Source organism: Vicia villosa, linkage group LG2, assembly GCF_029867415.1.
Source record: "Vicia villosa cultivar HV-30 ecotype Madison, WI linkage group LG2, Vvil1.0, whole genome shotgun sequence".
NCBI classification, from domain to species: Eukaryota; Viridiplantae; Streptophyta; class Magnoliopsida; order Fabales; family Fabaceae; genus Vicia; species Vicia villosa.
This window is the reverse complement of record NC_081181.1, coordinates 124793742-124805431: the sequence shown is the minus strand read 5'-3', so window position 1 is coordinate 124805431 and position 11690 is coordinate 124793742. Positions and strand designations below refer to the sequence as shown.

The 11690-nt window shown below is 33.2% G+C and overlaps 1 protein-coding gene across 2 annotated transcripts; it reads left to right on the top strand.

The window, feature by feature from the left end:
• Window positions 1-349: 349 nt before the first annotated feature.
• Window positions 350-10141, top strand: LOC131651994 (serine/threonine-protein kinase STY17). Of its 2 annotated transcripts, none has more exons than XR_009298537.1 (16): window positions 350-808; window positions 1126-1240; window positions 1426-1529; window positions 1700-1819; window positions 2318-2372; window positions 4976-5086; window positions 5198-5248; window positions 5559-5734; window positions 5823-5930; window positions 6953-7026; window positions 7785-7960; window positions 8584-8679; window positions 8948-9028; window positions 9152-9205; window positions 9300-9513; window positions 9580-9674. XR_009298537.1 is itself a non-coding variant. In XM_058921750.1 (16 exons), exons 1-16 carry the CDS (start codon window positions 615-617, stop codon window positions 9694-9696), a joined length of 1731 nt encoding a protein of 576 aa, XP_058777733.1. In that variant the 5' UTR covers window positions 351-614; the 3' UTR covers window positions 9697-10141. The 2 variants fall into 2 exon arrangements, 1 of the variants encoding a protein (XP_058777733.1); XM_058921750.1 differs by having other exon boundaries at window positions 351-808; window positions 9300-9434; window positions 9616-10141.
• Window positions 10142-11690: the final 1549 nt, after the last annotated feature.

The window sequence follows — 11690 nt, the reverse complement described above, 5'->3', positions numbered from 1 at the left end:
AGCATTTTTGAACTCTCACTGAAACCCCATCCATCTTATAGGACCAATACTCAATTTAATCACACTTAAAATTCATCACCCACTTTTTCAAACTCGTTCTTACTATTTTAAGGAAATCAAACATTTATCCACACACTAGGCAAGCGAGTATTGCCACGTGACATACACGTATTCTATGATTATTTTGTCACTAATTTAATCCCTTATCAACAAACTTTTTTACTTAATAATTTGCCGGGTGTGTCCATTTTAAGCGCTAAGTAGGCCCCACTCTGACGTGGATAGCTGAGAACAAACACACTGCGCCAAACCCAAAAACACTTACCTATTATGAAAGAAGAACCTCCAAACCAATCCAAACCAAAGCAGCAAAAAAAAAAAATTAAAAATTAAAAATTAAAAACGATAAAAAGTTTTTTCGTCAACAACTAAAATCTCTGAAGAAATAAATCTCTTCTTTTCCTCTTTCACTTTCCCTTCTCTTTTCGTTTCGTTGCTCTTTCTTCTCTTCAATTTCTCGCGATCTCATTTCTTCTTCTTCTGAGTGGTGCTGGTGCTGCTGCTGTTGTTGTTGTTGTTGATCGTGCTTCGTCTGGTTCGTTCTCGTTACGCTCATGGTGATCGAGAACGACATTGAGAGTTGCGGAAGTAGAGCGGTGCAGTCACACGCGAATCCACGTCATCATCGTCAGAAACTTGAGGTCTACAATGAAGTGCTTCGTCGAATTCAGGATTCCGATTGTGAAGAAGCTCATGTACCTGGTTTCGATGATCAGCTATGGCTTCACTTCAATCGTCTTCCTGCTAGGTTTTTCACTATGCTTTAATTAACCTAACCTTGCTTCTCTTGTTTATTTCTGTGAAAGTTATTGATTATAATTTGTGACTATTGTTTCTTCATGTTCCTGATTTATTTATTAAGTCACGTTATTTCAAATTTTATTCGTTTTATTATGAACTGTGATTAGTTGAATTGAATTGAAGTGAAAATTAAAAAGGAAAAATATAGCTGAGTAATTTTTCTTTTTTGTTTTGTTTTGTTTTTACTTTACTTTTGTAAGTGAATTTGCCAGAGTGGTTTTTGTACGAGTCTCGTGGTTGGTCACTGTGATTGCTACTACATAGGTATGCATTGGATGTGAATGTGGAGAGAGCAGAAGATGTTCTAGCTCATAAGAGATTGCTCGAGTTGGCAGAGAATCCTGCTAATCGTCCTGCATTTCAAGTTCGTTTAGTACAGGTAAGGAAAGCGTAAAAAAACACTTAAAGGTTGTTTAAATTTACTAGCTTATAACTGGTTAGTGTTATTATTGGCATAAGATTTGGGTTTTTTGGAATCAGTATCTTTATAAATGGTTTAAATGAAGTTTAGAGTAGTGATATGTGCAGATTGATTTATATATATCTGTATCGTTTTTAATGCAGGTATATCCTTTTGGTAGTGCGAATCATAATGATTCTTCCATGCATTCAAATCATTCTGAGAAAGAAGATGCACAGAGTTCTCTTAACTATTCTTTAAAGCAGGGGTATAGTTCATACACTGTCTAGTCAGTTTATTTTCTATCCTTCCCATTGCCCTATAAGAATAATTTTATCATCCTAACTCTTGTTGAATTGTTCTCATCAATATTATATTTTCATTTGTGCCACTAGTTTGTTTTTTTAAAGTTATCTGTCTCTTTTTTGGTCAAAACAGAATTCATGCACCACCTACTTTTGGTTCTTCCTCTAACCTTGAAGCTCTTGCACTTCAAGCAAATAAAAATAACATTGAGGATGGAGACAATGCTATGGGTGTGACGCCAAACTTTAACCGGTATACATCTTAATGAATTCAGTTTGGACTGTTATACTTCTAGTCAGGATGTTGTGAATGTATTCACTTTTTTCTTTGTCTTTGTCTAGTATTGTTAAAAATGGTCATATGTTGGTAGTTGAAGTAGAAGTGTTTTTTTTGTTATTTTTATGAAGTCGATATATAGATGAAGACTATTAAAATCCTGCGTTCTTTGAAGATAATATTTTACCAAGGGCAAGCCTCTTGGTAGGGGAATATTTAGTTCTGATAGGCATTTTCATAAAGATTTGTTTATCACTGTAGTATAATGTATAGAAGAAAAAATGTAAAATCAGTCAATGGGAAGACTGTAGATATATAATTGACAAGGTTGTGGCCTTGTGGGCTTTAACACTATAGATCACGAAGACTCTATTTTTTGTTTTCTGTAGAAGGAAATTCTTTTGTATTTAATAAATGTGTTACTGTTTAAATTTTTGACTGGTACTTACTGATCGTTTCACTTATTCATGTTAGGCCCATGCACGAGATTACCTTTTCAACAATTGACAAGCCTAAACTTCTTAGTCAGGTGGTTAATTCTTTAAAATTTCTGCATTACTGATGTAAAATGATGCTTTTAAATCATTGGGAGATATTTCTCTTTAGTATATTTAATCCTCATTTTATTTTATACTGTAATCTCCTACATCCAACATGATAATTTCAATCAGCTCTTGCTTTTCTAGCCTTTTGATTTGGTTATAGAACTTCCTGAAAATCGCTATGCTCGAAGTATTTCTTGCTTGCCATTGCCTTGTTGTGTCAAACATAGGCTTTCTGAAACTAGAATGAAGCTAAAAGGCTTTTTTGGGTATGAGGATTGCCCCCACTTATAAACATATTTACTTGCCATATCTCATTCGATGCGAGACTCTTTAACACACCCCCTCACGCCCCACTCAATTAGGCTTGGTGCGTGAATATAAATGGTGGGTGACCGGATAGCAGAAACTTGATAGCAGATGGTCCAACGGAATTTGGATAGGTTCTGATACCGTCTTAGAACTGAATATTTCTCATGTATTCATAAGAAAATTACAAGTCTATATGCACAAAAGGCTAAGTAAATACTCCCATAATTATAGGATCATATCAAAACAGAAACATTTATCAATATAGAATTAGTTACCAAGGGATAGAATCCTGCCTGATAAACAATAAATACAAAATATATTTACAGTCAAGACTCCCCCTCAAGTTGGAGCATATATGTCAGATGCATCCCGCATGCTACATATGTAAGCTATCCTAGGACCCATTATGGACTTACTCCCTCTGACCCAAATTATAAGCTGTTTTGGGCATAATTAAGGAGCATAATTTATTTTGTATAAGAAAGAGAAATTAAAAAAATTGGAAGGAAGAGTAATAAATAGTAGTGGGTATATTAGGAAAAAAATTAATGTTGTATTGGAATTGTAAAGTGACTTATAATTCGAGACAAATTTGTTTTGCAAAGTGGCATATAATTTGAGATGAAGGGAGTAGTTGGCATGTTGCTTGCGAGTTGATCATTAGATCTGACAAAGGAAGTCTTTATGATGCCTGAGAGAATCTTCCCTCTAATGAAACGACAATAAACCTCTGTGTGTTTAGTCCTCTTTTGAAAGATTGGATTGGACGATAGGGGTTGAGCCGATTGGTTGTCACAAGCAAGTTCCTTAGGACCTATCTCACAAAACTTCAACTCTTGAAGCAAATTCCTTAACCAGACAAGTTCACAGAATCACATGTTGCATTAGCCATAGCACGGTAATCAACTTGAGTGCTTGACCTTGCAACACCTGTTTGTTTCTTGCTTTTCCATGAGATTAGATTTTACCTCCAATGAAAACACAATAGCTTGAAGTGGATCTTATATATCCAGTATCTCCTGCCCAATCTGCATTTTAATATCCAAGAATATTTTTGTGGCCTCTATCCGTATAAACAAGCCCATTTAGCCTTTGATATATCATAGGATCCGAACAACAATATTTAAATGACTCACATGATGAATTGAGAAATTGATTAATGACACTGATTTGAAAGGCAATGTCTGGCATAGTCATAGTGAGGCAGTTTAACTTTCCAACCAATCTTCTATGTTGGGCTGGGTTTGGATAAGGCTCTCCCTGATTAGGTATAAGCTTCAAATTTGGACCCATAGGTGTATGCACCGGCTTACATTCAAGCATCCTTGTTTCCTCAAAAATGTCAAGAGCATATTTCCTCTGAAAAATGTCGATACCTATTTTTGATTGAATAACTTCAATTCCTAGAAAGTATTACAATGGACCAAGATCTTTGATTGGAAAATGTGTAAACAAGTGTTGCTTTAGTTTTCCCACATATAAACATATTTCCATGCCATATTTCATCCGATGGGGACTCTTTAACACGCCTCCTCCAATATGGACTCTTTAACAGGGTCAAGTTCTGTAAGTTGTAATTTCCAAAGTATTCATTTTTCACACAAATTAAATCCACCACTTATGAATGTGCAAGAAAGTATGGATGATTGGTTAGTAGTTGCTAATATTTACATGCAACCCCATAAATTTAAACTTTAATACAGATTCACACTCATGTAAAGTAAATTTATAATTAAATGTAAAGTATAAAATGCTAATGTCGAGCATTTTACTCTTGAATTTTTTTAGGTGATGAGTACTTTAGTATATAATTTAAGTTGCTCTTTATATTTTGATTAGCCGAAGTTCCAATTGTACTGATCTAACAACTTTCAAAGAGACTTACATAAGTTAAACAATGAGAAGAGGACTGCTTCCTTGTTCTCTTCTGTAATCTCAACATCAGTTGCAAATAAATATCAAATCAAATTACAAAAATGACTCAAATTATAAGGGTGAATTGGTGGTTGGGGTGAGGGAGAGTTAAGGAGCAGAATAATACGGAGGTCAATGGTTTGATCTCAAACACCAACACAAAAACTAACTTTGATTGTTCAAGGATCAAATTGCTTGGAGATTTTGAATGAATTTAATTTGGTTGAAATATTGGTGTAAAAAAGTTTTACACCTCCATCGACGTGTTGCAACACAATTTAATAAATTTGACAATTTACATGGGTGTCCATGAATTGACCATGTATGCATTTCTCACACTTGACTATCTATGTATGCATTTCAGTTAACTTCAATACTTGGTGAGATTGGACTAAATATTCAAGAAGCTCATGCGTTTTCCACCTCTGATGGGTTTTCCCTGGATGTCTTCGTTGTTGAGGGATGGCCTAATGAGGTAGGATAAAAATATATAAGCATTGAACTCGTAAAAACACACACTATCTTCAATTATATTTCTATATCCAAATAGCATCTTGCTTCTATAGCCTTTTCCTTTTGTCATTAGGAAACTGAGGAGCTCAAAGGTCTGTTGGAAAAGGAAATTTGGAAGGTTAAGGTATATGCCTCAGCGATTCATTTCAAAATACAAAACTCTAGGTTTTTGAAGATATCTTAAATTTCTTGTTAACAAGAAAAGAAAACATCTATGGTTGCTAGTTATTATGAATTTTGATGTGATGGTACCTAATCAATTAAGAAGGGAAGTGGAAGTTCTGCAGTTTGACTTACAAAAAAGGAATTTATACTAATTTGGACGACATACGAGCAATTGCAACATCTTTTATAATTATTAGTTCTTTTCACTCTTGCAATCTGTTAAATTTCATGTGTTAAGGACTTGTTGATATGAAATATACCTTCTGTAGGACCAATATCTATCAAATCAGGGCATACTATATTCCTTAAATGATCAACACCAGACAAGGACGGAATCACCCCCTCATTGCATACAAATACCATCTGATGGAGCTGATGTCTGGGAAATTGATACCAGCCAGCTAAAATATGAAAACAAAGTTGGCTCTGGATCATTTGGTGACTTGTAAGTTATTTATGTATGAAGCATATTAGAAATCTACATCTCTTTTGTAGCTGATGCATCTCTGTACCTCTTTCACTGGTTTCCTTAGATTCAGAGGCACTTATTGCAGTCAAGAAGTGGCTATCAAAGTTCTTAAGCCTGAACGCATAAATACAGATATGCTGAAAGAGTTTGCACAGGAAGTTTATATCATGAGGTTTGTCTGCACAACTGAATATAATTGATGCAACTTCTTTCCTATTACTGAGATTTTTGTTTCTTGTATACTTTCCACCTTTCCTTCTTGTATTTGTTCTATGTTATCTGAGAACGGAAAAGGCAACTTTAGCAATGAAAATTTGTGCCATAACTTCCCTTTTCCTGTTAATAATTGTTGATTTTGTTACGTATCAAATGATAACTATAACGTGGGAATAAAAACGGTGAACTTGATAGTAGATACATCATCTTGATATAAGTTATATTAGAGATTCATTATCTATTGGATAGGTTGGGCATTTCTTCCTAGTTGCAGACAAAATCAAACCTCTTGTTCTTTATACCTTCGGTTCATTTTTTTAAATCTTGTTACCTCTTTTTGAACTATCTGTTGGAAAACTTGTACTGTCAGCCTTATAGAAATCTTTGTGCTCTGATTACAAAAGAGACTTCATCATGTTCTCATGCTCTCCTGCACCTGTGCAAAGCTGTTCTAACTGCTCATTATTATGCAAAATGAAGCATACTTTGACTGTAATTCTAATTTTTTAAGTTTTATAAAAAAATCCATGCATTTCAGATATATATAATTCCAAATTGTACGGCAGATTGATTCTGTTAGGATTATAGAATTCCAACTCTTAGATTCTAACAGATTCCCGGAAATTGACATTAAATAATCTAGACTATTAATATGCCTGGGTCTAGAATTCATGAATTTGGCTTAATTTGAATATTGGATTAGGTAAGAACTTTATTCTGAGAGAAATTATCTAACTTGTCTGCTATGGCCACTCAGGAAGGATATATTTACTGACAATAATATCTCAAGTTTTGTGGTATCCTACATCGAATGCTTCTGAATATTTTCTGACAATATCTTATAATATTTCCCTCTTGACTATTTCACTAGTTTGTGTATTAGTCCTTTTTATCCATGTAAATTTCAGTAACATTGTATCCTTGTAGATCTACATAACAATTCTTCCTTTGCCAATTATGACTTATTTTTTGCTGCAGGAAGATTCGACACAAGAATGTTGTTCAGTTCATTGGTGCATGTACTCGGCCACCAAATCTTTGTATTGTTACTGGTAAGTAGGAGAGGGCTCTGAGAATTTATGATTTATGTTTTATTTTTATACTATTACTATTACTATTAGTTTAGGGGCTAGCTGTGAGTCTTGATGCAAGGGCAAGGTTACTGCACTGTGTCTGTGGGTCTGGATTGTAAAACAACTGCCTGTGGTGGAGAATACATCCATTTGACCCTCCCCACACCCCACAATGGTGGAAGCCTTGTGCACAACCTCCCTATCTATAATTTGTTTTGTATCTCTGTTGAGATCCAACATTGTCTATCGATATTTGGCAAAGTAATCTTTATAAGTTTTGAATAATCCTCGCCCCTTGAGCTAGCTTTTCGGTTGCACCCCCCCATTAAAAAGGTATCAAAGCTTCTTCTAGATTTATTATTAGATCACAGGTATTTGCATACTTCAAAAAAACACTCCTGAGCATGTCTGTGTGTATGTTTATATAAGCAATGTGTGTGTTAAGATTTGTGTAGTTAAGCCACTCACATTTGTCCACATTTGAGATGTCTAGTCCTTACTCCTTAGTGTGAGGGGGGTTTGATGAAATTATGTCGGCTAGAGATATAGCCAGAGTAGTCTTTATAAGGCTTGGGTTATCCATCCATTGAGCTAGCTTTTGGAATTGAGTTTGGCATAAGGATATCCAATTTCCTATTTGTGTTGTATCAAGTACTTCAATTCCTAAGATGATTTGGGTGCCTTGTTCAGTAGCCTAATAATTCAACTGTATTGCTTATGTGATTATGTTTCATCAGAGTTTATGTCTAGAGGAAGCTTATATGACTTTCTGCACAGACAACGGGGTGTGTTTAAACTTCCATCTTTGATAAAAGTAGCGATTGATGTTTCCAAGGGAATGAACTATCTGCATCAAAATAATATAATTCACAGAGATCTCAAGACTGCCAATCTTCTGATGGATGAAAATGAAGTAAGGGGACTCCTTGAATGCACATATTGATACTTTCCAGTTTCCATTGCATTTTCAATGTTATTGGCCTATTTTTTTTTTATTGATTTTGTTAATATTTGATTTTACAAATAAATCTTGTCTTATTCCATCAATTGCAACCCTATATCAGTGATATATTACTTAAATCTATTATTGTGCCATGCATTTTTTACTCTCATATTTTCAATTCATAGTTGATTATAGATTTGTAGATTGAGCGTGTGGCAATTTATTACCAGAATTTAAGGGTGTTTCAAATGATAATTAATCGTAGTATTTCTATATTCATTATCCTGAGGTACAAGTTTTGTGACTATCTCTTCCTACTGTTTCTCGTTCATACTAGTATCCGCATCTTTGGCTCTAATTCATTGATGAACCAAAACTGCAAGTCATCTCGAGTTAGAGTAACTACTGTTATAGTTCGTATATTAAGTTTAAGACTAGTAGTTGTGTAATGCTGGCTGGTTGTCAGCATACCACATAAAGTAAATTGTGAACTTGCATAGACAGAAATGAGATGAAAAAAATTGCTTACATTATAAGACTTGAAACTCAAAATTATCATTTCATATATACTCAAAGAGCATGTCCTTCACCAGTTGGTCAAAGTTGCTGATTTTGGAGTCGCCAGAGTGCAAACTCAGTCTGGAGTGATGACAGCTGAAACTGGAACATACCGCTGGATGGCTCCTGAGGTATATTGATCTTGAATTTATTGTTTGGGCATTCAACTAACATTTCTATTACAGTTTTTTCTATATCTGTGTTTCATAATTAAGATTAAAAAAGATGAAATGGTGGCCACTTTATTTTTGTCTTTCTTGGCTATTTCCTTACCAAGCATGTAATGCATTACTTATTCCTAGGTTCCATTCATATTTTCATTTCTTTTCTGATTTTTTTCTTAACTTAGATGTTTGACTGTATTTCACACCTCTTTATTGATTTTACTTTTGCTTGAAGGTCATTGAACACAAACCATATGATCAGAAGGCGGATGTTTTCAGTTTTGGAATATCACTTTGGGAGCTTTTAACCGGAGAGGTGAGCACTTTCATGTCAGGAAGTGAGCTTTGCCGCTTCATCTTTTATTCGTTTCTTGTCTCAAATTTTGATTGGATCAGCCATCTATTACTGTTGTCTAATTATTCTATTTTTTGGAATCAGCTGCCTTACTCTTACTTAACCCCATTGCAAGCAGCAGTTGGTGTGGTGCAGAAGGTTTTTATTATTTCCTCTTTTCTGATAACGTTTCGGTTAATATTTTTCTTCTTGTTTATGCACACTAACTTCATGTGGCTTTAATTACTATTAGGGTCTACGGCCTACAATTCCGAAACATACGCATCCAAGACTTTCTGAACTACTAGAGCGGTGCTGGCAACAAGATCCAAAGGAGAGACCAGCCTTCTCTGAAATAATTGAGATTCTTCTGCAAATAGCAAAAGAGGTAAATTAATTATTACTTAAGTTTTTATAAACAGCACAAATTTGGACCTATTTAACAATTTTCAGCTACAAACTTGGACCTATTTTAACACTTTTCAGCTACAAACTTGGACCTATTTTAACACTTTTCAGCTACAAACTTGGACCTATTTTAACAATTTTCAGCTATATGTTTCTACCAGGTCAATGATGAAAAATTAGATAGACACAAAGATAAGTCATCCCACGGTTTTCTGTCGTCACTTATGCGCGGCCATCACTGATATTGATAGCCATATAAGGATAGTTCAAGAGTATAGCCTTTTTGTCTGTATAGTCTGACCAAATATTAATTGAGTTTGGTTCTTTCTGCTCTTGAAAAGTCCTGGTCTACTGTGTTATTGCCTCAATTTTTTGTTATAATCTGTGTCTCTCTTCTCTTCTCCTCTCAACTGTTGTTATTCTGAAGCTGAATCGGATGGATGCAAGAGCAGCGGTGATCGAAAATTCAAGGCATCGTGTAATGTTAATTCTTTGCTTTATTTACCACGTTTTTTTAAATTGGAGACTCCCTTGTATCCAAAACCACCTTGATGTTTACTGGTAAAAACATTGTATGACACGAGATGTACAAGTACAAGGCTTAACATATTTGGCATATGCTATCTACCATGTAATTCAATTTCAGAGGGGGAAAAAAGAGAGTTTAAACTCAAAAGTTGCAATCAATTTTTTCCATAACAAGTACAAATGAGTATTAACACCCCGATGGACTTGATTGAACTCGGTCTGCTTGCTTTTGATGTGAAAAAATAAAATCTTGTCAAAAAGTAGTATTGTTAACTAAGGACCATTATTGATGTATTAAATGACAACTAAGCAATCACTATTGACCGGCTCAACTTACTTCTTTGGTCGTTTATTTATTTATTTTTTTTTTTAAGTAAGTGTTGAATAAATCATTTCACAGTGATTAAAAAAATGAACGGAAGAGATAAATTATTAAAAATATGTATTTATAATTATTAAAAAATAACAAGTGAAAGATAAATTAAAAAATATACATTTAGTATTTGTTTGGAACACCGGTTGCTAACTTAAAATCAAATTCCAAGACTCTTCTAATGTGGAAAATGGAAAATGAGAAGCTGAAAAATGGACTTTTTATGTTAACGGGGGAAAATTGCAAACCTTATTGTTTGGTTCATGATAGATGGAGAGAAAGGAATGAAATATTTTTAATTAAATGTGTTTGGTTTAAATTTTATGAGTGGTCTCTAAAATATATTTTTTGTGTTCCTCCAAATCGGAGAAATTTGAAGGGGAGGAGAGAGAATTTGAATTTTAATATTTTAAAAATTATTATACTTACTATAATATTCTCAGCTTTATTTTAATATTTCAAAATTATTCATTGTTTTTTTTATATTACTACTCTCTTCTGTGTGATTTTTCTTGATTGTTTCTATTAATTTATTATAATTATTCTCCACCTTCAAATTATTTTAAATTTTTTGTCCTTAATATAAATCATAATCATTTCACTTTTTTTTATTATTTTTTTATAACTCTTTTATGTTTATTTATGTTTTTTTTCTAAGTTTGTTATGTGAATTTTTTTTTTTGAATAACCAATTTTTTTAAAAAAATTTCAGAAATAACCAACTTTTCAAAAAAATTCCCCAAATGTCCATTTTTTGCTAAAAAATACACGTTGTCGCCAGGGGGGGGTGGCGACAACACTGGGCTTTAAGAGAACTCGCCAGGCCCACTGGCGCCTATGTGCAGTTTTTAGGTGTTGTCGCCACCCCCCCTGGCGACAACACCCCCCCTTATTTTTTTTTTCTTTTTTTTTTGTAATTTTTTTTCTTTAACATTAATTTCTCTTAATTTTTTTCAGTATTTTTTTTTTAATAACCAATGTTTTAATAATTTTTGTTAGTTTTTTTTTAGTTTTTTTTTTAACAACAATTTTTCAATAATTTTTTTACATTGTTTTTTTTATCTATCTTGTTAAAATTATTTTTGGAATATAAATGTTAATTAACTTATTTATAATTTAGTGTCTGAACATGGTTAATAATATAGGTTTTTTTGGTCAATGAAGTAGTGGAAGTAGTTAATGAATTATAAGTAAAATAATTAATTAATAACTTATATTTTTGTGGTTAATATAGTTGTGAAGTTGGTTAGTAAAACAATGTTATATTTATATTATAAAATAAATTTTAAGATTAAATATTTTTTTAAAAAAATAATATTATTTTAAAAAATATTA

What these genes read in the sequence shown, in the direction of transcription:
- LOC131651994 (XM_058921750.1), top strand. Translation starts at nt 615, where the DNA reads ATGGTGATCGAGAACGACATTGAGAGTTGCGGAAGTAGAGCGGTGCAG. An exon ending in AACTATTCTTTAAAGCAGGG is followed by an intron (nt 1,530 to 1,699) that starts GTATAGTTCATA and finishes TGGTCAAAACAG; the next exon opens with AATTCATGCACCACCTACTT. An exon ending in TTGAGGGATGGCCTAATGAG is followed by an intron (nt 5,087 to 5,197) that starts GTAGGATAAAAA and finishes TTTTGTCATTAG; the next exon opens with GAAACTGAGGAGCTCAAAGG.